General features: G+C 44.3%; 2 protein-coding genes across 2 annotated transcripts in view; one reads left to right on the forward strand and one right to left on the reverse strand.

The window, feature by feature from the left end:
- Positions 1–984: 984 nt before the first annotated feature.
- Positions 985–13,719, forward strand: LOC134174872 (uncharacterized). Its single transcript, XM_062640202.1, has 7 exons — positions 985–2,323; positions 5,550–5,655; positions 7,158–7,331; positions 8,171–8,270; positions 10,191–10,279; positions 10,974–11,112; positions 12,530–13,719. The coding sequence occupies exons 1-7, from the start codon at positions 2,260–2,262 to the stop codon at positions 12,536–12,538; spliced, it is 681 nt and encodes a 226-aa protein (XP_062496186.1). The 5' UTR covers positions 985–2,259; the 3' UTR covers positions 12,539–13,719.
- A 270-nt stretch (positions 13,720–13,989) lies between these two features.
- COL4A6 (collagen type IV alpha 6 chain) overlaps positions 13,990–26,242 on the reverse strand; it is a 122,335-nt gene continuing 110,082 nt past the window's right edge. The window contains exons 32-46 of the mRNA XM_062640162.1: positions 25,384–25,565; positions 25,092–25,155; positions 24,528–24,602; positions 24,013–24,120; positions 22,874–22,981; positions 22,382–22,453; positions 21,729–21,854; positions 21,263–21,379; positions 20,469–20,630; positions 19,500–19,598; positions 19,080–19,226; positions 17,862–17,978; positions 16,921–17,112; positions 16,463–16,749; positions 13,990–15,629 (exon numbers count right to left, since the gene is read on the reverse strand). Coding sequence (XP_062496146.1) covers positions 15,369–15,629; positions 16,463–16,749; positions 16,921–17,112; positions 17,862–17,978; positions 19,080–19,226; positions 19,500–19,598; positions 20,469–20,630; positions 21,263–21,379; positions 21,729–21,854; positions 22,382–22,453; positions 22,874–22,981; positions 24,013–24,120; positions 24,528–24,602; positions 25,092–25,155; positions 25,384–25,565 — 2,117 coding nt within the window. The 3' untranslated portion in view covers positions 13,990–15,368. The remainder of the gene's footprint in view (positions 15,630–16,462; positions 16,750–16,920; positions 17,113–17,861; positions 17,979–19,079; positions 19,227–19,499; positions 19,599–20,468; positions 20,631–21,262; positions 21,380–21,728; positions 21,855–22,381; positions 22,454–22,873; positions 22,982–24,012; positions 24,121–24,527; positions 24,603–25,091; positions 25,156–25,383; positions 25,566–26,242) is intronic.

Raw genomic sequence — 26,242 nt, forward strand, 5'->3', positions numbered from 1 at the left:
GTAGGGAAGATTGTCAATGCCCTGTCTCTAAAGTACATATTAAGAGTTGATTTGGTAAACATGACTACGTCACACCTGTTTCACTTACGTTGGAGGGCAAAAACTTCACCTCTGGGGTACTGAAACACGTTCCTGGTGAAATCACTGCAGTAATGTACAGCACATGTGAAATCCGGGATGTTGAGCATTAATGTGTCTTGAATTTTGAGGAGTGCTTCCATTTTCTTTTCATGGTGATTTCTTCTCAAGGCTGCTGTAGCTCAGAGCTTGGGAAGGAAGGCTTTTATCTGTGCTGGAGGAACGACAGAAGCAGATAGCAAATACATTTCTCTCAGTACCACTCCATGATAATCTTGCAGGTAAAGTAATTTGCCAATCCAGGGGTCATAAATAATGTAATACATGATGTGACGTACAGTGTAACTACTCAAAAGAAGAAAAATTGTGTGAATAAGTAATGTGGCTGTTTTGATGGCAGATTATAGTTATGATTCTTGAATAACTTAAGAAATACTGTAAAGACATTTTAATGCATCTGTGTAGTTACCTTGTGAAAGTTCGGAGTATCTCTGAATACACTGAAATACCGAAAGTGTATTTTAAATTTAAAAAGAAAGTGGGGTCCAAAAAGCCTGGACTTTATAAAAAGGAACACGAGTATGCACAAGGGTGTAGGTTTTATTTTAAGTTGCAGAGATTCTAAGAAGCAAAGCTCAGATACGTGCTGATGGTGAGCTGCTGTCAAGAAAGACCGTCACTGAACCATTCTGGAAGTTATGGTATCATTTATATTATCATGTATTGATGTGCTCTTCAGAGCAAGCATACAAATCAAACTGAAATGCTAAGGAGGAGGAGATCTAGAAGTTGGGAAATCTTGTTACAGTTTTCATTTGAATTTCAAAGTCTGCTGGCTTGGATCTATTTTGTATTGCAAAAAATGAGTATATCGGTACATACTAGCACGTTATCGAAGAAGAGAGGGAAGTGGAAATTTCATCACAGACTCGGAAGTGGTGAAAGGGACATGCACTTGGGAGTTCTGAGTTCACTGCAGGGCAGAGTCGGAACACAGCTGATCAAGGTGCAGTCAGTTCTTTGCCCTTCTCGTTTATGGGCTGGAGGAGATTGCTTTTACTCAAACAACGCAAAGAAACTCCTTGTGTTTCCCTTGCTGTGATCAGCTGAGAGATCTAAACTGAGGCTAGCATGGGTTTAAGTGTTGGTAACTTTTTCTGTGCTTTCTTTGTAGTAGTCCTTATATCAATATTGGAGAAATAAGTACCTTGCTTGCTTTTTGTGCCTCCCTCTGAACCTTGCCTACACAATGGCAGTAGAAAGTATTCTCCAAAGCTGTCTTGAAGCAAATCTGAAATTAGTTAAGGTTAGTGAGCAGTTGACTGGCTTCAACCATGAATTTTGGTAAGTAACTTTCCTTTAGTTATAGCTCTTTATTGAAGGAAATAAAATGAATTTAGGGGTAGTCTACCTAGACTGTAGTTGTGGAATGCATAACTTTTCATTTGATTGTGCTGTGTTCCAGAAACTAAGAGAATAAGAGACAGAGCTGGGTACGCTGTAAAATGTAAAGGTCATTTCTGTTTGTGCCTAATGGCATTTGTTGTGTTTGTTGTTACCGAAGTAGGCACTGTAAGAAGAAAGCTGCTGATGGCCTCTGCAGCCCGTTGTGAGGCCTGGTCCAAACCTGTTGCATTCAGCAAAATGCCAACAATATCACAGAAAGGCAATTTCTGCATCCCTGTCTTAATCCAGTGTCAGAGCCCCAGGTAAAGGTGCTTGTTTATCACACAGCCTGAAGCCGCACTCGGCAGCTCTGAGCTGGAACCAGAGAGGACATTCCCTGTCAGCTGGAAGAACAAAGCATGTGTGTGAACACACGTTACGAAGGATCACACCATTTCTTTTACTGAGGTGTATGTTAATTTCTCTGTTCTTTGTGAGTGTGATTCTGGGATCTGTTATAAAGAACTACTCTGACAGGGCTGAGGATCACTCATTTGTGGGTGGCTTTAACAGTATAAATGACAACAAAATACTTCAGCAGTAGCTGGGGTAGATGCTCACTTTGGAAATGATGAGCAGGGAAGATTCTAGTAAGCCTTTAAGAAGTCGTCTAGGGAAGGCAGTATCTTGGGAGAAGATGTCACATTCCTGTCCATGATGGCTTTCTCCCTGTTATTCTTTGAGACAGTTTCAAGACAGTCGTGAGGTGTTGCTGGGCATGTTTCAAAGCAGCTCATGGTGCAAACATCAAACCCAGGCTTGGAAGAAAATGCTGCAGCCAAGAATCAGAAACTTCCAGGTAGAAGGACAAACCTCTGGGGTATAACTTGGGCTATTGACTTTGTCATTCCCTTCTTTTACCCAAAATTCATCTCCCCGTTTTATGCAGGCAGATTTTTACTTTCTATCCCTCCTCTTTATATACGGGTATATACTGTTCAAGGTCTGCTCCTAAAATTAAACGTGGGGAATTTTTTTTTTCCTATCAAATGTTTTTATTTTTAAAAAAATCTATATCTGAAAGAGAGCTGCAGCTTCCACTTGTGCTACATTTGGGTACCCCAAATGAAACAGCACTGAGCTGAGTCACTAGCAACAGAGAATTATCATTTAAGTTCAAGCAGTAGTCTTGGTATAGACTCCTGTATCAACAAAATTATTTGAAATACTTATTTCTCCTAGCTGTTAACAAATGTTCTGGCAACAATGAGGAGGAATATGCGTGATCCTTCGTGGCAAACTGGGGGAGAAGTTTCGGTAAAGTCATGATACTGGAAGTCAGGAAATCAAAAGAAAACCAGGCATTGCAGCCATGTTTTGTAATGGAACAGGTGGGTTGAAGGAAGAAGTGTTGGCAGTGTTCTATGTGCTGCAGCTGTGATCAGAGCAGCAGCAACACCTCATTTTTTCCCTAGGCGCAAAAACATCTTGAGAGCAGCCTGCTAATAACCTTTAATCATAATTTTTATACTCTTGATCCAGGTCTTTGATGTGTCTTTTAAACCAGTGTATATTCAAGGAATTTCATCGTCGAATACATCTGAAGTTTATCTCTAAAAGGTAACATAACCCTAAAATGAGACCAGATAAATGCTTGTGACAGACACTTTTGTGTGCTGAAGCTCCTGTCGTTAAAGGAATACTTCGTGTATGTATTTGAAAGTTCAGAAATAGCAAGATTGATGAGACATTCTTATGGAACTACCCAGTTGTCAGAAAAGAAACACGCTGGAGAAGTTATCAGGAAGTATCTGCTCCAAGTTAATTAGTAATCCTTTATAGAAGAGGATGCTGTAAAACGAGCTCAAAATCCATGATCCTCACCTTGCTACAGTAAGGGTAGCAGAAAGGAGGGTGCGTTTTTCTCGCAAAAACGGGAAGAAGCTTTGTGACAATCGGCTTCAGGATGTGTGTTCTGAAAGCCTTGCTGTTCATCCTCTTTGCGGCCAGCGATGCACTGGATGAAGAGGCTTTAGAACGTAAGGCATGGCTGCTTTGTGGCTTTAGAGCTTGTCAGAATAGGGACGTGTCTGTCAAATTCCGGGCTTACCTATGGTAGTGCTGCTGTGGTGTCGCAATCCCAGCGGTATCGCTTCTGAGGGAATTCTCCTTGTGGTTTAGGTGGAGTTTATTTTGAATACCAGGAAGACAGTGGAAATGTCAGGACCTCTGTGTGACAGCTGCTTGCCTGTTTGCTGTTAAAAAGTGTTTCCTAGTTCTTGGGTTCGGTACTGCCAGGAGCATGGGGATATTTTACAGACACAGCTGCGCGAGGCAAAAACGCTTTTGCCTTGGCCAGTGGGGAGGAAGGGGGTTTCCATCTTTTTTTTGAGGTAAAGGCTGCTCATAGCATAGTTCCTCTACCTAATAATGCATCAGTCAGGAGTGTTAATCCTTTTGTTGCTGGTGGAAAATCCCTCTTACAATAGCAAACCGGTGATATTAACGATGCTCTGATACTGACTTTCCCCCTGTCAGTTGCCAGGTAGGCTCAGAAGGATCTGCTCAGAGATCTCTGCCAGTTCTAACTTCCTGGCTTCATTCTAAATGTGCATCTTATGATAAAAAGTTACACAAAATATTATTCAGCTGTATTGGCTGTTTTGGGGTTTTTCAAGTATCATAATGGTGCTTGGCCTTACAACGTACAGTCACAGTTTTGGTTTTTCTCCTGGGCATCTCCAGTGATGTCTTGCAGTTGCTTGTTTGGTCACACATTATAGGTCAGGATGTCAGGTTCATCTCCCTAAGTCATAGACTTCAGTGGCTTTGCACCAGAACCTCTGTGTCAGCTCGTAGCTTGGTGGTGTGTGTACAGCATTGTCCTGGTTTCAGCTGGGATAGAGTGAATTTTCTTCCCATTTACATGGTACAGTGCTGTGTTCTGGCTGTAGTCTGAGAATGGTGCTGATAACACAGTTTTACTTGTAGCTAAATGGTGTTTATACTAAGTGAAGGACTTCTCATGCCCTGTCAGTAAGGAGGCTGGGGGGGGAGGACAGACATCTGCCCCAAACTGGCCAGAGGGATATTCCAGACCGTGTGGTATACTCAGCATATAAACTGGGGGAAGGCTGGCTGGGGGCCGCTGCTCGGGAGCAAGCTGGACATCAGTTGGCAGGTGGTGAGCAATTGCATTGTGCCTCACTTGTTTTGTATATTCTGACTTTTATCACTGACGATATTATCATTACCGTTTCCCTTCCTTTCCTGTCCTGTTAAACAGTCTTTATCTCAAACCATGGATTTTACTTTTTTTGCCAGTTCTCTCCCCCATCCCACTGGGCTGGGGGAGCGAGCAAGAGGCTCTCTGGTGTTCAGCTGCCTGCTGGGTTAAATCACAAGCAGCATTCAGTCTGAATCCCACACTGGAAAGAAACAGGTAGGAGAGAATGCAGTGCTTGAGTGTCAGACATGGTGACTTTTGATGTCTTTATTAGCTTGCTGATGAGGAAGCTATATTTAGACAGCCCTATGCCTGTGAAGTGTTGTTAGCACTTAACTTCTGGAACGTGATTTACAGCCCACAGTGTTTACACAGCAAAAGAGATGGAGGAGAACCGACAGTAACACAAAACAAATCCTTTTGTAGACCAAAAAAGGGAGGAATCCCAATGCAAAACACACAGAAAGGTTTTAATTTGGGTTATAATTAATTAGAAGGTTTGAGTCTCAAGCGGGTTTCATGAGTTTTAGCCTTTGCCAACAACAATCCAGAGATGATACATAATGCAATTCAGATACAACCATACTTCACTGATGCGATAAAAATCCTAATAACATAAGCCGTACAGTTTACTGGCTAACTGGAAGATGGGTACAAGCCAGGGGGAAGTAATTTCAGCTACACCATTTCTCAAATGGTTTCAAAACTTTGAAGGGGCGGGTCACTGGAAAGCAGGATTTAATATCCAAATAGCCAGAGTTCATCGTGTGAATTACATTTCTGAGGCAATTAAGCCCACTAAACGGTATGTTATGGTGTAATTGCAATAACTAAGTATTGGGTTTGTTTTCATTCACAGCCAGCTGCACTGGAGTTAAGGACTTTGGGGCCTGCCTGGGTAACACAGACAACTTCTGTCCTACCAGTATTTCTTGCCAGTGTAAAAATGAAAAACCTTTCTGCAGGTAGGGGTGGTGGTGGTTTCTTTGTCTAAATATGTACTGTGCAAGTGCAGCTCTCAAATATAGTCTGAATGATGAACTAAACATAGACTTTGCAGTGTTGTGATTCATGGAAGTAGATGTTGCTCATCATTCACGATCTGTATAAGCTCGTACAAAGCATCAAATCTGGGCTCTGGGTGCAGCACTTTCTTTTTAGAGTATGTGTAAGCCGTGTAATTTATTGGGTAGGTAATCACTGTGATCCTCAACTTTCACAGTTCACTACTGGCTTGGATATTTTACCGTAGAACTGAGTTATGCTGGGTAATGGCAACTTAACTTTTGCCTCAGGCTGACCAAAATTCCTTGAGAGTTAACAAACCCTCCGGGTATCTTCATCCTGTTCTTCATTACGTAGCGTTTTCTTCGTCCTTGTTTTAAAACAATCTAGTCACCTGAGCAGAGAATCTTGTTCCTAGATCCAGCATATTTGTTTTTTACATATGGCTTGACCCCTTGACTTGACAGGAAACTAGCAAGAAAATTATGCAGCCCATATGATTACCTGGTGGATTCGAGGCAATACTTTCTCTGTGGCACAGTCTGTTCATGGATGTGCAGCTAGCCCCCAGTTGTAGCCAACAGAGCACGCTGTCTGAATGTTAGTGCAACTCCAAAGAAATAGAAAGCTACATTCTTGAAGCTATAATTATGTGTTCCAATCATATCCAGATGCATGCAAATGCTGCCTATGAAGAGAAGAATTTTCTGTAGTGGGAGATCAAGGGCAAACTTTCAGAAAAGGTTCCCCAAATCCAGCCTGTTTGCACTAACAAATGTTGCAAAATGCCCATCGAAAGAACCTTCCCATCATGAGAATTGCTGGGACAAAACCGGAATGTGTTCTAGTGATGTCCTTTGTATTAGCAGAGGAGGTGATGCTTTGGGAGAGCAAAACGAGAAGCCCTGAATTAATGAAAATAACTTGGCTTTAAGAAAAAAAAGCACATTCTTATCCCATTCGAAGTCTTGCTCTTAAAAGCAGAAGGGACATCATAGTCTGTGATCTCCTGTGGGTGGTGGTGCTGCTTTCTCATAGAAGGTGCAGAGTGTTGTAGTGATAGATAGAGTGTGACGTCTCAGTTACAGCTGTGTGGACTGGTTTGGAAGTGCAGAAGCTTTGCCATGCTTACAGCTGATAAAAAAGAGATCTTTGACCTGAATCATGACTCGAGCAATATACCCTGTTCTCAGTGAAGCTTAGTATCTCGGACTTACTGGAATGCTAACTTGGACTTGGTTGACCTAGAGCCTGGCACAGTGCATTTGCATCAAATCTGGAATAAGTTGTATGTTACTAAGAGGAGTAATATCTTCAGGCAAGCAGGAAAAATACGGAATCCCTTGACCTCTGTAGCATTCAATAATAAATAATCATATAGCAAAACAGGTTACTTTTGTTTGGTATTGGTTATTTTTAAATTAAAAGAATGTTGCTAAGAAAACAGTATTTTCATTTGCAGATGTGATTACTACAGAGTGGACTGGCAGGAATATTGGTACATGGGCCCCAAATGTAATCACCGTTGGAACACTCTAGATTTCATTTTAGTAGCTACTCTTCCTGCAGTAGCACTGGTTATCATAGCTGTTGTAATATTCTACTGTGTCTACCGCTGCAAAAGCAAAAAGGCTGGGTAAGTTACTCTGGATGCAGTTAAAAGGGGTTTTATAACCAAACTGGAAGTAAAGCAAAATAAAAAATGAAGTGGTGTTCTGATTAATTCTTAACCTCTGGATATTTAACTCAACATCTGGCATCCTCTGCTAAAATACTCAATTTAAAATCAAAGCATCTTACCAGAGCATTTAACAGTTCTTCAGCATTTTACCACTTCTTACCATTGCTTCTCAGAATAGTTAGGGTTGGAAAGGACCTTAAGATCATCCAGTTCCAACCCCCTGCCATGGACAGGGACACCCCACACTAAACTGAACCATGCCACTCTTTTCATCAGGGCTAACCAGGCAAGCTTTAAAATCAATAAATATGTCTACAACTTTAACTCAAGGCTACCAAATGTGTCTTGCTGATTTATCTGCTGTTAAGGGTTGCCTTTATCTCCACAAGTGTTTTGGCTGTTATTCCCTTCTCTGGAAACAAGCAAAAAGCAAGACTAGTAAACACTGACGAGAGTCTTGGTGATTAAACACAACTCCTCCCATTCTTGGGTCCCAGGCACTGGAAATTTGAGCTGCTTTTTGATTTCATCACTTTATCTTTTTCCCCCACCGACACCTGTCCCGGGTGTATAGACACCATGTTCTTATTTCTTCATTGAGTCCCATTGGTGTGTGTCGCTGGTACTTCCTCTGTCATAGAAACTGTAGTTAGACATAGCTCTCGCATCGCCGTTGCCACAGCACATCTAAACCTTATGCTGCGGCTGTTGAACCAACCAGCAGGACAAAATGATTTGTCAAAACCCTCAACGCTGTCACTCATGCTCTGAATTCTCCTTGTTCCTCCAACCAGGAACCAGATGAATTCTCCATACCGAGAAGCACACCAGAACCATGCGTTTACTCCTGAAACAGCTGGAAACTTGGGGCACGGTTACCAGCAGTCACCAAGGGTAAGAGATGTTGGCGTGTGGGGATGTGACATGTTCCCAATTCCAGCAGAAGGCAGGCAGGGTTTTGTGAGGCAGCAGAATGGGTATGCAATGAGTAGCAAGAAAGGGTCAGCTGGTAAGATTAAAGGTAATCTGAGTTTCCTTTTCCTGCTGGGAGTGATGCTTTCCAGTGATGTTTTTGGAGGCTGGGGGCATCAATGGAGATGATCAGAAGGATATGGCTGTACTAAATGTGTTGTCATCTCTCAGCTGCACGACCTGTGAATGACAGCATGTAACTACTTGTAGCATGTAAACCCTTGCAGAGTTCTAGCTGTATTTGTTTAAAATTCACCGCCTACACCTGAGTCAGTTTTGGGGCTGGAATATTTGGCCATTTTCTGATTATTTTTTTTCTAGAAAGGAGAAATTGCCTAACTCAAATCTGAAATGAATTCCCTGCATCCCCTTTGTAACAGAAGGGTTCACTGGGACCTTTGCAGCATTCCTGTGGGACAGAGTAGACAGTCATCTTTTCCAGGGTTACAGAGGTAATGTGGGACCGAGCTGGACTTGAATGTTGGTCCCCACAGACCAGAGTGTGAAAGCAGCCACCTTTGTGGCCAGGCTCGGGTGCTGCCATGCCAGCCTTTTCCATTAGGTGACATGTGCTTCATATAGAGATCATAGCTTGAACTAGTGGAGATCAGAAGAGGGGTAAATGCATCTCAAAAACCATACAGGAAATACAAAATACAAAGCAGCTTGAAAGGGAATGAATTTGTGTCTGTGTTCTTGTCCTCATTCGGGACTTTGGTGGTTATTCTACATATGAAGCAGTGAATAGCGTTTGAGAAGAAAACATTTTAGGCCGGCTGAGAAAAGAAAGAAACTCATCTAGTCTGATCCATCATTTCCTGTTAAATATATTTGTCAAGTATTGATGCCTTGGATGCGCAGTGGGGAAAATGGGGCATGAGCCTCCCTTCACCAGGAGGTGGTGCTGTTTAATCCTTAACTAACTGAGAGGGCTGCAGTGCGCCCTCCTCTCTCCCGCTCCAGGCTGCACGCTGCAGCCCGTGGGATGTTTCTGCCTCATCTCCTGGCTGGATGTGGTGGTCATGAAAACGGGGGCTTGTAAAAAGCCATTGATCATTCTCTGAGCTGCTGCTGTCGTGCCAGTCAGGCAGCGGTGTCTGAGAGAGGCGAGAGAGGAAACCAGAATCTGCATCTGAAAGCATCAGTTCCTGCAGGTGAGCTCCCCTGAACTGCTGCTCTCCGGAGGGTACACTGGTTATGAAAACTACTTCAGGTCATTCTATTTTTAAACAAATGAATTTTATAAATTTATCTATAATATATATATTTTATAGATAAATTTATAAAAATTCTATTTTTAAGCAAATGAACATCACGTACTAGTTTTACGAACCACATGGAACACTTTGTTTCTTCATGGTGTTTTCCTTCTTTCCCCAGCAATATGTTTGGTAAGCCAGCAGCCAGTCTGTAAGCTACAATATTCAACTTCTCTTAATTGTATTTAGTTTAATTGTTGACCCCTTTTTGCATAAATCAGAGAAATTCCCTGTTACTTGTGGAGTAGCAGCATCTTTCTGAAATGTGTACTCATAAAAGACAACAAAACGCCCAGGCCTTGCTAAAACCCTTAATACCTGGTTTATTTAAGTGTGCAGAGTCTTACTGGGCTGGATGTTTCTGTTATACCTTAGAGGTACGTTTTCTGCATTACCCAAGTATGTAAGGGCTTTTCTTCTGCTGAGTCTTTTAGGTAAACTGCATTTATACATTTCAAAATGTCTCTAACAAGCACTGTATTTAGTAACTGATAAATGGGTTTATACAGGCTGTCGTACCCAGTGAGCTGTTCTGTAACTTGCTGTCATTTTGCTCTGTAACCACCTGATCCCCTGCATACAGGATGTCTGGGTTGAAGGAATTCCAAAACCCGTCCTGAGAAGGCAAGACTTGGATGATGTCCTAAGCCTGAATCAAGCAGAGAACTGCAGGTAAGCTGCTGGTTTGCTGTCCTTTTGCTCATTTTCACTTCAGCTCTAGTTTGGAGACCTAAGAATTACTTCGTAGCTTTGCCAGTGGTGCAGCGACTGACAAAGACCCAGTAAACAGTGAAGCTGTTGATGCATTATTCACGTAACTTCTGTGGCTTGAGGCTTTGATAGAAGTTGTTCTTCTGGGTATTTATTTCCTTTGTTCTCCTGGACCCTGCATAATTCCAGCAGCACCGCTGCAGGAATGCTGGGGCTGTTTTGTACATCATTACTAAACGTGAACTAGCACACGGGACCAGACTTACCAACTTGCTGCCTAAGACTTAGTCTGCTTCCCCAGTGAAAAAGGTGTGTTTACCTTGTTTCTGAAGCTAAATCCTGAAACAGGATTTATCCAAAGGCTCACACGGCTTTCCTCTCATAATTACAAATGGATTCATTTTCATTACTTTTTGGAAACACAAGTGTCCTTAGTTGTGCTGCTTTAAATTCACCTCTGTTTGCAGGATGAGGGTTTGACAGAAAAATGAACTTTAAAGGCAGAACACTTACATGTCTTCATGTTATTGCCTCAGTGTCATGCATGCAGAAGTGAGCTTTGTTATTTTTATACTTCAATTGAAACTAACCCTTCAAGTAATCTGCAGTGTATTATTCCATGTTTTTAATAACCTCTTTCACCTGTTTTGCACAGCCCCGTGCATCTTCAGCCATTAAGCAGACCAGATGCAGCAACAGGCTATTTTTCTAACCAGCGACATCCATCAGAGAGATTTGGCTATCCAAGTGCTAATCTGCCTTATGCAGATTATGCAGCAGGGAGACAGTATCAGGTATGCATTGATAACATAGCTATTTATATATTCGTATCATCTTCTGTCTTGGTACTGAGTATGAATTATCATAATCCAAATTGTTAGTATCTATGTCACTAAGGAAAGATGTGAACTAATAAAAAGCCTAAACCCCATCTTTTACTATATGGGTGTTCTCTATAGGATTAATTTAATACCTACTAATTCCATTCTAGGCTGGGTCAATTCTGCAATGTTTCAATCATTTTCTGAGTCATTTACACTAAAATACTACACCTCCTGGTAGTATTTAAGTATTAACCCCAAAAGGGTTTTCACCAGAGAGCCCCCTAAGAACAGCCACTGCAGTCAATATAGATATCCCTGCAGCACTGGCAGAGGAATCGCTACAATTCTATGCTCTCACTCTAAATCCTGAATAATGATACAACAAATTTCCACTGCTGCGTGAAAAAGATGACTTAATAGTTCTGTCAGGTACTTTCCTCATAGGAAGCATCCTTCCTTTGAGACTCTGAGGCTTCTGTTCGCCTCCCTCCAACACTTCATAATTCAAACTTATTAAAGCTTAACAGGAAGTTGCTACCGTGTTTTACATACAACTAGTGTGACACACACAAATTATTTATTCCAGAATAACCAAGTGATCTAGCAGGCATTTTTAGCCCCTAACAATTGCATGATTTATAGACAGATGTACTTACTGTAAGGAAGACCTTCCTGTGTCTAAAACACTCAACCATACCAAAATTGCTAAATGTGTTAGGCAACTACCAACGTCTGTCTGGCCCAGCTCTTGAGAGATCACTGTTCCATCATTACAGTTGGTTTAAGCCTTTGTGTTACTTCTCTATAGAAGCTATTGATAACTGGTATAAATTATCAGTAAAAAAACAGGCATTTTTTCTTCCTAATGGAGTGCAAAAAAAGACAAAAAATGGGTCAAGTTTATTGCAAAAACGCATTAACATTTACAAAAATAAACCCCATGGTTCAGAAAGTCATGTTTCAACTGCAGAAAAGTATTAGAAGGGTGGGGGCTTTGTAAGTGAGAGAACACTTAAATCCAAGGGAGCTGTGATAGGCTTTGACTGTCTTTAACGAAGGTGAGAATATTGCCGGTGTATTTTATTGTACAAGTAAATCTGTTGCAGCCATGCATTGTATCAGAGCCTGCAATCTGATTTATCCATCTGAGGGATGTTCTTCCCCTCTCCCTTCCTTAGTTTGTGTGCACTGTCTTAATACGTTCCGTTATTTGCATGAGTATCATCTCCCAAAGCTCTTAGTGAGTACCCATTCAGAAGCAGCACAATATTGAGATACTAATAAAAGAAACATCTAGATCTAATTTGATTAGACACACATTATTTTAATGGCAAGCAGACCGGGGACCCTATGTCATGCTACTGATTTCATTCTAATCTCTTCACAGAAATACTAAGTACCAGTGCTTCTTATATCTGAAACGTTGTGTAATGCTGCATGATCAATGGACAATCCAAATGCTGAGAGATCAGTAAGACCCTGTGGGCTGGGACACAGAGGAAATAACCATAACTATTAGAAAGCACTAAAAATGATTGCAAAGAAAAGGCATGGAAGATAACTGGAGTCTGCTTTGTTTACTGTGTAACTGTTGACAACTTTTTGTGCACACCTGTTACACAAGTGCTTCTAGGTGTTGCTTAACTTGTTGCACACCTACTCGGACACGGGGTTCTGCTGTTACTAACCGTATGTCCTGGGCCTAAATGATGTGAAATACCTGTCACAAAAAGCTGCCCTTATGCAGAAGAAACTCATGGGAATTCTTCTCAAATTACAGCATGAGAAATGACAAACACACACGTTAATCATCATTCTTCCTTGTTTGCCTCCCAGGATGGTTAACCTGTATCAGAAGGAAAGGGGTTGTGTGCGTTTGTATTTCTCAGGAAGGCTTGTCAAAGGCAGCTTTTGCCAAGTACAGTTTTTGTTTCCTGGTGTCCATTTGGCTCACCTGTTTATTTGGGATGTTTGTTCCACTCAGTGTCATGATCCCCCTCTGCATGCTGGTGAGCTGTGATTCCAAATGGATGCTCTTCGTAGGACCATGAATTTCTCTTAACTGTAACTATGATGGTTGCAGCATGCAGAGCCTATGCATGTACCAGCTGTACCTTGATTGACAGTGATTTGGTTTTCCCCTTAAAGAGCCAGTGTTTAACAAAAGAAAACAACAAATCAGACACAGTTTTGACCCGTGTAGCAAGATCTTAATCCTTGTTACACTGATCACCTGCAGAATGAGGTGGAAGGTGAGGCTCTGTTCTTGGGCATAGCCATGGAGTTTCACTGACACCGGCAGCACTGCACAAATGTGACAGAAGTACTGGCTAATGCAGCAACCTCAGCCTCTAAGCCCATTCACTTGTCCCTTGATTCTTTTTCACTTTGTCTTCCTTTGTTATCTTGTTGATCCTTACAGAAATGGTTTGCCTTAAAAAATGCAGTGGCTTTGTCTGTAACCTCTTTTTGTAACTAATGCCAATAAATGAAGCTATGGAACAGCGCTACCTTCAACACTAACAAACAAATTAAAGATACTGAAGTCCTGGATATACGTTATCCATTTTCCCAAAAGTCTCAAGCACATTATTTTAACATTTCTATTAAATGGTTATTTTTCCTTAGTTTCACATATTACCTAATACTATCAGACAAAATCAGGATCTATGTTTTTAGAAACGTGAAAATATTGGCATTTCAATTTGAATTTCCAGCACTCCTTTGAAAAGCAATGGGAGAAAGAGATAAGGCAACCCTGGCAAATACACAGATAACCTGGCAGGAGAAGCTACCTGGAAGGAGGGCCCTCACGCTGTTTCAATTGTGTTTACAGAGAATTATCAGTCAAATAAAAATCGCTGTTTTTTTTTCCCTCCTTAAAATCTTTTGCTGAAGGGCCCTGAAAGCTTTCTCAAGACAGAAAATTAAAATGTAAATAGTTATTTTATGATATTTTGATGGGAAGAGCGAGCTAAGAGCACATCTCGGTGTAAACTGAGAGCAGTGTCTATAAGGGCCTGGGCCTTCCCAAGTTTCTCAGCTGTTTTGTGTTCTTAGTGCCAAACTGCTGACCATTAGCTTTGATTTTAAAATACTATTTACAATAGTAATTCATTGCTTGCTGTCACCTGAGCCCTGTCTAAGGAAGAGTTTGGCCCAAAGAACTGGCACAGCCTCTAACCAACAAGCTTGTGAGAAAGAAAACGATGGTTTTAAAAAAGGAAAGCAAGTTCAGCTACATCCATGTTTACAAAATTGAGCCTCGAGCTGCTAATCTGGAGTCTCAGTTTAGAAACTGTTCCATTAAATCCTTCAGTTTGGGATGGGATGGTACTGTACCTTCCTAGGGCAAGGCAGCAATGCTACAAACAAAACAACCCAGCCAAAATGTTACTAGAGTGTTGTAAAGTGATTGATAGGAGTGTATTGGCTGATGCCAATAAAGCATTTTCATGGTATTTAAATACACAGAGGAGAATAGACAGAAAAATCTTGAGATATTGATAGAGGCAATCGGAGTTACAGATAAGTTTAGGATTTTGACTGTATACCAAATTGTGGCTTTCTGCCTCTGTCCTTTTATTAAACATGAGTGGACCCCTTTTTCTATGGCTGTGAAGGAAAGAACAGCTCATCTGTTTACTAAGCAAAGCAAACCAGATTAATCTTTGAGTCATCCTAAGTAAATCAGTTGCCAGCCGTTAATGCTCAGTGTTTCTAAGTCACATGCAATACATGGATGAATTGCAGCTAGCTCTGTATTTCATACGAGAATGAGCCTTCATTCCCTAACACTAGACCAAATACTGCTTGCAAAGACACCAGTAAAGCGTAACTTTTGGTAAGTCATATGATCTTGAAGACTCATAGGATTCTATGAGAAGTCTCTCTTGGACAGAGGAGTGGTGCAATGAGAGACATCAGCTACGCTTCAGTCTGAATAAGGAATGCGCATAGTCTTGCTGAGGTAGCCATAACTGAGGGGAAAACCCCACTGCAGTAAAAGCATAGCACCATGTTCCATGAGAAAAGAGGTTTCGGAGCACTGGTGTTTCCCTCCTCTGTGTGCAGTCAAACTCCCGGACTTCACACTTGACTGCTGTAGAATGCTGGCTGTCTTGATTCACCCATCAACCCCACACAAACAGGTCTATGAACTCATCCTCCTTCACTTCAGGGGTGGCTAGTCTTAGGTAACAAAGGCTGTTACTGCATTTTGGTTACTACAAGTTCTTCATGCACACTTGGCAGCGGCTGACCCGCGTTCGAAGCTGTCCTGCTTTCAGAGTTTCTGAGGGAGGAGCACTGACAAACTGCTGCGACTGCTCAACCGTCGTCAGCCAGAAGCTGTACTTGTTTGCAAAGTAATGGCACGTTCCCCGCGCCCCGTTGCATTCAATGAAGGGAGTAGCACGGAAATCCTCCAGGCAAGAGCCAGGGGAGACGAGGGACTGGCCTCCACCTTCTGCACCAGCCGCGGTATGCTGAAAGAAAGATGGTGATTAGGAGTGTGAAGGAACAGAGTGGGAGGGAAAGAGGGGAGTCCTCCAGTTGCATTGTTAAAAGGAATAAAACAGTGATCCACAGCTACAGCTGGGCTGTGTGTACCTGTTCTGAGTCAGGGATAGAGGTAAATCATCACAAAATCCCAGACTGGTTTGGGTTGAAGGGACCTTAAAGCTCATCCAACTCCAACCCCTGCCATGGGCAGGGACACCTTCCACTAGAGCAGCTTGCTCCCAGCCCCTGTGTCCAACCTGGCCTTGAACACTGCCAGGGATGGGGCAGCCACAGCTTCTCTGGGCACCCAGTGCCAGCGCCTCAGCACCCTCCCAGGGAAGAAGCAAAGGCATGTGCATGGGCTGAGTCTACAAAGGAAAACCAGCTCGTCCCTTGCAAGATGGGAAAATTTGGGAACAATAATGCTGACTTCATTGTTTTCTACCACTCTTACACTAATAAGCTTCTAGGAGAGTGCAGTGGAAAATGTTCTACTTTTTCTACTAAGAGAGGGGATTAAGACAATGCAGTAGCTTGATTAGCATTTCCATATTTAAAGGTTTGAAGAGCAAAGAGTATTTGTGACAATACAGTACTATGTCAATGGTACTACTGAGCTTGAGCAGCACAGGTGAATGAGAACAAACCTGGAAAGCCTGCAGCAGGCCAGCTGATAAGGAAGACATGCATGAGGTGAGGAAGTTACAGGGCTCTAGTTCGCTGTAAGCAACTCACAGAATACAGTCTCAGTCACCTAATCAAAGAGGACATCTAGAAGTGTTTAAAGCTGCCTTTGCCTTAGCAACAGTACCCTTACCATAAGGAAGGAGTATCCTATCCATAGGCTGCGCCAACCGAGGGGGCACTGTGGGATGGTGATGTCCTGGCTGTGCACAGCCACGGCCTGGGATGGTGCCTCACACACGGAGCAGCGGCTGATGTACTGCGGGATCTGGCCGCTGTCCACCGGCATCATGGGGATGGGAGCAGTGGTGGAGAGCCAGTAGGACTTGTCATTGCGGCTGGCGTAGTAGCACACTTCGTTGACGTTGCAGTAAATAAAAGGCATGGTGCTGAAGCGAGGCAAGCACGAGCCAGCAAAACCTGGAAAATGGGAGGAGTGGTCACACTGAGCATCTGCCAGTGCTGCAGCTGGGACACACCAGAGGAGTGGTGGGGGACGGCACAAGTGATGCTGCTCCCAGCAGAGACTGCTCATTTGAAACAGGGTTTTGCCCTACATTGTTCATGCCTGAGAGAAGTCTGTCAGCTCACCAAGATCCTGGTTGTGTGACTTTTCCTGCCCCTCCACGTACAATAAGCTGTAGCCATCCCAGAGCTTATTCATTCCTGTGGGACAAGGTGGGATTTGGTCTGACTGGCTGTGCTTCACTAACGTGTATCCAACACCCACGCTCCGACCGGGCATTCCTGGCAAACCAAGCAAGCCCGGCTTCCCAGCGACACCTAGAAGACAGAAAAGGAGTCGCTGTTACTGATCTGCAGTGCTCACATCACCTGGGTCTGTACCCAGTTTTGGCATTGCTGCCATTGTGTTCATGTCAGTCTGGGACAACGAGGAGCCCAGGATTTGATGGTTGTTATATAAATAACCAGACTTTGCACTTCCAAAAGCAGCCATTCCACAGTAGCACCTGCCTGTTTCCTACCTCGTTTCATTTCATTTCTTTGCCCCCAAACTCTGGTGTCACTGTCTTAGCACATATCCACACAGTACAATAATTCTCGGGATCTCTAAGTACCAACCAAAACCTAATAAATTCATTTTTGTTACAGTGCTCTTCATGATGATATTCCTTTGATACAGAAAGCCAAAAGTTTTACAAGTCTGTGGCAGAATCCAACCCTTCTCTCTGTCACTGTGCCTTCCCTCTGCTACCCACCCCTCACAGCAGTGGTCACTGTCAAAGCCATATGGCTCCTTTAGAACTTCGAGGTGAGTCCCACATCCACAAAACATTAAACCCAAAAGATGCTCAGAACTGTACCAGGGAAACACCAGCAGTGACAAGTGACATCATCTTCGTCACTGAAGATTTAACTGACTTCATTGCAGATACAAGGCACAAGGCCATGTGCATCCCCTGGTCTTCCTAAGGTTACTGCTTGCTGGGGAGGGTCTCTGCAGAACCGGGAGCAAACAGAACTCTACTGATTGCACCCCTCTGATCTATGCTCCCACAGCATAAAATTACCTTCAAATCCCTGTGGGCCTGGGGCACCCGAAGGTCCTGGATCCCCAATTGTGCCAGGTGATCCAGGTAAACCATCACGTCCTTTCAAACCTGATCTTCCTGGCAAACCTTTTGCACCTGAAATCAAATACAATTATTGCTATCATTGTTTCTTCTTCATACTAATGACTTCACTTCAGCAATCATATTCCAGAAAATATGATGTATAATTAAAGCCACTGATTTGATCTCAATGAACCTGTCTCTTCACCTTTCCCAATATTCAATGATGTGCATCTGACTGACCAATCTCTAAGAAGTCTCAGGGCAGTGAAGGGTGTTCAAAATACAGCCTCAAAAAGAGGCTTAGAATTTAGTTGTATCTAACAGGAGGTGTCTGCCTATGGATGTTCAGAATCCATTCAGGGCTGTCCTGACCCCAAACCAGAAAGCTCTGGCATGGGTTGGACGAACCAACAGTAAGTGTTCAGGAAGTTACAAGTTAAAATACAACAGAACGGTATAAGGCGGGAGGGAATTGCACAGAACCAGATACTGAGCGTGTGATCAGTAACGGGGAAAGTCAGTATAAAGAAACATGACTGGAAACAGATGGGTGAACATTTGCACAACTTCTGTACAGACTGGGCGTTAAAAATAGTATAAATCATTTCCCAACACACCTCTCTTTTCCCTGCTCTGCAGCACCTGTTACCCAATTGCCTGCCCAGCATTAACAAAGGCTCACTCAGCGGTTACTCCCTATACTAACATTTAAACTCCCTCAGTGGCAGAGCTGAGGAAGGAATTGTGGGCCCAGGAGAGCCACCTGGTGCAGGAGCCACCCAGCTTGCTTTGCCAAACAGCAGGGACCACAGTGGTGCGGGCTGAAGCTCCCAGCACTTCTCAAGCTATAGCATCTAAGTGGCAGTTCAAATGATTCTCAGTGGTAAGTCATTTTCATGACCACTCCACCTGCTAGTACCAAAGCTGGCATCACATCAGCTATGGCACAGGCTGCTGCAGCCAATGCTGGAAACCTAATTAAAAACACTATGAAAGTGCATGAATGGAATTTATCAAGTACATTCTAATAATAATAAAACATGCTATCTGTATGCATTTTGCTGGAATTACTTCCTTTAGTAGGAAAACCTGTAAAGCTTTGTAAATCATTTGAGAAAGTGGTGATGTTCTTCCAGAAGGCCAGCATTTCAGTGGTCTGAGTGTACTTCTTACCTGGTTTTCCAGCTGGGCCCTGGAATCCAAGATCTCCATCAAAGCCAGGCACACCATCAATTCCTGGCAGACCAGGTAAGCCTGCAGGGGCTGTGACTTCTTCTGGCTGTGGGGTGATACCTGGAGCCCCTTGTCGGCCAGGGAGACCTGCACATGGTGCAAATGACAGTGTAAGTGCCCCACACAGAAGATTCAGGTTTGGTGATAACACTGACACAAAGGAGCAGTGTGTTAACCTGAGACTGCCTTAGTACATCAGCACTGGGTATCTTTGTGAGAAGTGGCATGTCAAGCTCTTTCTGATTTATTTCAGTCTCTAAGAAACTAAGTCCCCCAGGTAAGCCCATGAAGGGAGCTCTGAAATCTTCCCCAGCCCAAGCCATGTGCAATAAAGTACAAGTTCAAACCCCCAGCACTCACCTCGACGGCCCATTTCACCTTTCAGCCCAGGGTAACCAGGATCCCCCACAGGCCCATCTTTACCTGGCATCCCCATAAGGCCAGGCTCACCTCTTATACCTGCAAAGAAACACAGCTAAAGACCTCAGGCACTAAGCAGAGGGTCCTGATCCTGACCCACAGCCGGGGCACTCAGAAACACGCTGGTGGCAGCAATGGCAGCAGCATTTCAGCTCTGAGACGGAGAGGGACCATGACCCTAAGGAATCCTGTGCCCATTCCGATGTCCAGAATGGCTGCAGAGCCTCAACACAAGAATTTCCACTGCTACATAACCACACTTTATTGAAGTATTCTTCCCCTTCCTTGGGGAACCAGGGAAAGGTTTTGAGGAGTAGACATAATTGAGTAGACATAATTTCTACTTGTAATGCATCTCTAGGCACAGCACAGAGGGATGGGGATCTGCCAGCCCACAAGGGCAGCACGCAGTTCTTCACCTTGCAATAGTGAAGAACCTGGCTTTTGAGGTGTGTGGTTTCTTTGAAACCTTGCTGCTAGAGTTTGTTTGCAGCTGTCCTCTCATCTTCCCTGGCAGAGACCAAAGAGAAAGCAAGCTGCTCTCAGCCTTAGCCCACAACAATCCCCTTAGCCTCTTGTGGAGAGCTAAATCCACCACACTATGCCTCTGAGCATACATGATAGGTGGAATGAAACAGCATCTTATCTGTGCCTGGACAGCATATGCAAGTGAACAAAGAGAAGAGAAAAACATCATTAGGAACACACTGAAGAGCAGGTGGAGCTGCCCTCACTCTGCTGCCTTTGGAGGCAGTAAGTAAAACCTGCAGGGGCTGAAAGGGACGACTTAGACAACAAGCTCAGCAGTGCTGACACCTGAGCAGGGTCACACTAACCACACGACAGCCACTCATACCATCAAGGTGACAGCTGCCAGACCATACCCAGATCCTTTCAGGGCAGGATTACCTTTGAGTCCAGATGCCCCAGGGAGTCCAATTGGGCCAGGGGGTCCCACGTCGCCCTTACTGCCTCGCAAGCCAGGAACACCAGGGAAACCTGGGTTGCCAGTGTCACCTTGGTCAGAAGCTGGGCCAGGGGGTCCTCGTGGGCCTGGAGGACCTGGAAGACCTAGAGACAGCAAAGGCAGTTCACACAATTGCTCCCGGGGCAAAGTAAATGCTGGTGCCATCTGGCACCACAATGCTGGTGCGTGTCTGTAGAGGACAGTCATTGCTTGGGTGTCTGTATTTCCAGAGGTGCCCTCCCAGAGGAAAAGAACCAGACCCCAGCACCTACATCCACTTAGATCTCAAACTTTTAAGCCCTTTTAACAACAGTTATTCAGCAAGTGCCTCTTAAGGAGCAATGAAGCTTTGCTTCTTCCCAGATCAGATAGGACACTTCTAAACTTCACACAGAGCCTCTGCTTACAGCTGTGGAAACCACAGTCCAAAATGGAGCTGGTGTTCAAATTTAGACATACGATGCTGGACCAAAGTCCCTACCTTAATGCCCGAATCAGTACCACAATAGGTGAAATGAACATGGACCAGAGAGCTTTAATAACAGGCTAAATTATACCAAGATTCAATAAGAGGAATTGGAAAGAGAACTCCCTCAATCCCTAACCTAAAACCCAGGGTATTAAAGTGACAGTACTCATCCAAGTCATTTCCCCTTAGAGCTCTTCAAATAAAGTACATAAAGGAACAGTAATCGTCTCAGTTAGTCCGCTCTGCTCAAGAGGCCTCTCTTCATACCTGAGCTCCCATCAGTTCCTGGATGGCCAGCATCCCCAGGTCTGCCACGTATATCAGAAGGAGTAGAAGCTCCAGGTGTTCCTGGCAAGCCAGGCAGTCCCACAGGACCGGGGGGACCTAGAACAAGAAATGCAAAGTGAGAGCAGACCCAGAGCTCTTCAGTGATCTTCACAGATATGGACAGAAGTAGAGGCTGAATAGCGTTTACACTGAGGAGAACAAAGAGACATCTCACTGCATGAGGGGGAATATCACACATTCTGCTGTTCAGGAGAGATACAGACACTGTAAGAACTGTGTAACCCACTGCTTCTCAAATATATAGCCACATCACAGGTTTAACATTTCCCTGTCAAACTACTAACCACCTCCGTGGCTTCAGGAGTCCTCTTTGGTAATTCTGCTGACCATGCCACACATTAACCTAGCTGCAATACTGCTAGGCTTCCAGAACATCAGCATTTACCCATGTCTCCTGATGAGCCTTTTGGTCCAGGGAATCCTGCAGGTCCTCTGCCCAAGCCTGGAGAACCCTCTTCACCCTTTGGACCTGGGAGACCTGCAGGGCCTTTCAGTCCAGCTTCACTCAGACCTGATTAAATATGGTTAGCAAAGATAAGAGATCCCATTCAAATTGCCTAGTAGCAGCTAAATTACTACAGAAGCTGAGCTGCAATAAAGCAATTCGCCTTTTAGTACTCTCTCTGCTGTTTTCAGTAGAGCAACAGAAAAAGATTTGATGCCTCAGGTTGTGCAGTGAACTTACACAATCTGCAAGATGCTGAGAGAAGATATTGCCCTGCTAAAATCAAACATCCCTTGAAAAGGGAAGAGTTCTGTGATTTCATCCCATCCACTTTGCAGCAGTGACACAGTCCTTCAGGAATTCAAGGAGAACCGTCACCAGAAAAACCTCTTCAACCCCACAGGCTGCATCCGACTCTCACTGGCATTAAAGACTTTGTTCATGCACATTTCTGTATCCTGGTGGGTTTTTTCATGCTATGATTAAATCCAGAACTGGGTGAAATAGGGGAATTTTGTTGAGAAAAACCTGCTCTTCTGATGGACCAGTGTATGCATTTCCCCAGCTATGACTTTACTACACATTTCCTTTACCTGGTGTTCCAGGAGATCCTTTTGTGCCTGGCAAGCCATTCAGGCCATTTAAACCTGGAAATCCATGAAACCCTGAAGGGACAGTGGGGAAGACAAAAGTGAGCAAATAAGCAAATAATCCAGGTAGGATGTTTTGTGGAGACTACAACATATATGAGAAACCTGACACACAGTGGAAGGGGGACACCATGTAAAGTGTTCCCTCACACAGGCTCCCGTCATGGAAACTCTTCCCACTGCTCCCGTTGGTTTTACCCTCAGAGAACACCCATCAGTGATCCAAATCACGGGAGAGCCTCCCCCTTTCCAACCACTTCTCTGCTCATTTCGAGCAGCTGGTGCCTGCACTAACATTGCCAGGAAAGGAGCTGGTTTCCCACGCACAGCTGGCCCACACATCAGAGTGCTGTCTGCCTGCCTGCTCATACGCTTGGCTGAAACCCTAGTTTTCTGACCCAGTTTCTCCCCTCCATTTGCAGGTTCCAGATATACCCTTAGGTCCTGCTGTTCCACGAGCTCCAGGGAATCCAACAGACCCTGGCTGCCCTGGAAGTCCTGGTGGCCCAGGGGTTCCTCTCGGCCCAGCATTTCCAGGGATTCCTAAAACCAAGAAGAAAAAAGCCCCTGTATTACACATGCAGGCTGGAACAGCTCATAGCTCCCTCTTACAGCTTCTGTTCCTGCACTTAACTCGTAAGATGGGTGAATATACTACTCTTTAGATAAAGTAAACTAGATCCAAATCTCTCCTCACTACCACTACCAGCAGAGCACTTTCCAAACTGTTTGATAGCTTTTTCTTAATCATAACAACGACATTCTCCACCATGCACCGAGTGACACACTGGAACAGTTCATGTGCTGAACCATTGCTTTTCAAACAAAACATTCAATAACTTTCCCTGTTCTCCCACCTTTAATCTTGATAACAATTTGGGGATCTACCTGTCACGCCACGACCCATAGACACTCGTAGCCATCCCTCTGGGTGAGTTTGGGAGGGAATGAACAGAAGTGTTGCAATGGAAGATTTTAGAGCAGCTCCAAAGAAGCTGCTACTGCTTGTATAGAATCATAGAATAGTTAGGGTTGGAAAGGATCTTAAGATCATCTAGTTCCAACCCCCCTGCCATGGGCAGGGACACCTCACACTAAACCGTATCACCCAAGGCAAGGGGGCCTATAGGGATGCTGGGGAGGGACTCTTCATTAGGGACTGTAGTGACAGGACAAGGGGTAATGGGTTAAAACTTAAACAGGGGAAGTTGAGATTGGATATAAGGAGGAAATTCTTTCCTGTTCGGGTGGTGAAGCACTGGAATGGGTTGCCCAGGGAGGCTGTGAATGCTCCATCCCTGGCAGTGTTCAAGACCAGGTATCTAACTGAAGTCTTCCCTGTTTGCCAAAGGAATTCCTTTAGGTTTCGATTGTGCAGGATTTAGCACATGTTTGACCCACAGGATCATTCACAACTGGATAAGGTGACACCTTACACTGATGTCAAAGGCAATCCTCATCATCTTGTCAACCTGGTTGTTTAAGCCTTGGCTAAGGCAGACCAACCAGGGCTAAGGTGCTGCTGTTCCACCATCATACCCCGAACTGCAGAACTTAGATGCCAAGTCCCATACCTGCTGGTCCTTCTTGGCCAAGATCTCCTGGGCCACCTTTGGGTCCATTCACCCCAGTATTTCCTGGGTAGCCTGGTTCACCCTTGGGTCCTTCTCTCCCCCTCTCTCCTGAAAGGATAAAAACACACAGCATGGTAGAGCACAAGTCAAACTGGGGGAAGGTGTGAAGAGAATGAGAAACACGTTTTGCTGAGGCTGCAGCACGTGTGTCTGCTCAGCCATGGTCTGGGCCCTGGACTGGACTCCTGGATGACAAATACCAGTGTAAGCTCACAAGTTCCACCTCAAGAAGTGAAGTGGGACCCAGCACTGGAACTGGGCTGTTCTCAGACGTGTTCATCATAATCCAGTTATGTACTCCTCCTGGATTCTAGACTCCTTAAATCTCGCTTCCAGGAGAGGATTAAAGTATTTGAATACATTGATTACAAAAATGCCCAAATTGGGCAATGCTAAATCCTGTTTAAACTCTAGACGTTTTCACTCTTGAAGTGAGCAATCAAGAGCTACTTCACCTGGGAACCCCGGGTCCCCTCGCTCTCCTTTTGCTCCAGCAATGCCAGGAATGCCAACAGTCTCTCCCTGGTCACCTGGAAGAGAAAGAGCACAACTGACTCTGGGAAGCAGCTTTCAGGGCTGCTCAATACCCTTATTTATGAAAATAAACCCTGCCCATACTTCAGATCCAAGGAGCAATAATAGTAAGTGATGTACCTGAATTTGAAAATGCTCATAAACAGCAGTGGATGCAAACTCACTCATGCAAATGCTTGATAAGACAAACATTTCAGGCTAATTCCACAACACCCTGTCTTTTACACTTTTGACACAAGGAGAAGAGAAGGGTGCCCCTCATACTGTCCAACATGCTTCACACAGTGCTGTGGCCAAACTTTCAAAGGGCCATAAAGTATTTAGGCTTGGGACTGGTCTCATCTGAATGAAGCCCCTTACAAGGGGACATGAACTTCAGAGTCAAACACTGAGAGCCATTTTTAGAACACTACTCATTCATTTCAGTCATGAATATTAGCACTGTGTGTACAGAATGATCATGTACACTGTGAAAGATTTCTTACCCTTTGGACCAGGGAGGCCAATAGGTCCTGGGAATCCAAGTGCTCCTGTGATACCATCTGAACCCTAAAAAAAAACAACCAAAATTAGCTCTTGCGTTTTATTCTTGCCGTTCCAAGTCTGGGTTGTGTGGGATAACAGACTGCAAAGCCGAAGGAAGAATGTCCAAATTGTCCTTCAACAGTATGAGCCAAACAGAAACAATCTGGAAGCTTTGTAAGGAAGCACCAATTAGAACACAGGATCTTCCTGAGACTACTTGAAGAAGAAGAAGATACTTAATAAGGTATTTACCCTTTCTCCCGGCATTCCTGGAAATCCAGTGATACCGTGTGTACCCTTCTGTCCTGGCAGCCCAGGCTGCCCAGGTGGACCAGGGAAGCCCAGGTCACCACGAAGACCTCTCTCTTTGCTTGCTGACCCAATTGGACCAGGGAGACCAGGCTGTCCACGGCTTCCTGGAATTCCTTTATCACCTGGTTTATACAAAGGAGTGTCACTTCATTTCATTAGAATCATAGAATAGTTAGGGTTGGAAAGGACCTTAAGATCATCCAGTTCCAACCCCCCTGCCATGGGCAGGGACACCTCACACTAAACCATCTCATCCAAGGCGTCATCCAACCTGGCCTTGAACACTGGCAGGGATGGAGCATTCACAACCTCCCTGGGCAACCCATTCCACTGCCTCACCACCCTCACAGTAAAGAACTTCCTCCTTATATCCAATCTAAACTTCCCCTGTTTAAGTCTTAACCCATTACCCCTTGTCCTATCACTACAGCCCCTAGTGAAGAGTCCCTCTCCAGCATCCCTATAGGTCCCCTTCAGACACTGGAAGGCTGCTCTGAGGTCTCCATGCAGCCTTCTCTTCTCCAGGCTGAACAGCCCCAACTTTCTCAGCCTGTCTTCATACAGGAGGTGCTCCAGCCCCTGATCATCCTTGTGGCCTCCTCTGGACTTGTCCCAACAGTTCCATGTCCTTTTTATGTTGAGGACACCAGAACTGCACACAATGCTCCAAGTGAGGTCTCACTAGAGCAGAGTAGAGGGGCAGGATCACCTCCTTCGACCTGCTGGTCACGCTTTTACTTTTATTTCATTTCATTACACAGACATTTCAGCATATTTGGGCCAACCGCCCTGTTCCCCA

This window comes from Pezoporus occidentalis, unplaced genomic scaffold (assembly GCF_034315485.1).
Source record: "Pezoporus occidentalis ecotype Australia unplaced genomic scaffold, CSIRO_AGI_Poc_V1 ctg63, whole genome shotgun sequence".
NCBI classification, from domain to species: Eukaryota; Metazoa; Chordata; class Aves; order Psittaciformes; family Psittacidae; genus Pezoporus; species Pezoporus occidentalis.

What these genes read in the sequence shown, in the direction of transcription:
- LOC134174872 (XM_062640202.1), top strand. Translation starts at nt 2,260, where the DNA reads ATGGTGCAAACATCAAACCCAGGCTTGGAAGAAAATGCTGCAGCCAAG. An exon ending in CAAGAATCAGAAACTTCCAG is followed by an intron (nt 2,324 to 5,549) that starts GTAGAAGGACAA and finishes TTTCATTCACAG; the next exon opens with CCAGCTGCACTGGAGTTAAG. An exon ending in AATGAAAAACCTTTCTGCAG is followed by an intron (nt 5,656 to 7,157) that starts GTAGGGGTGGTG and finishes TTTCATTTGCAG; the next exon opens with ATGTGATTACTACAGAGTGG.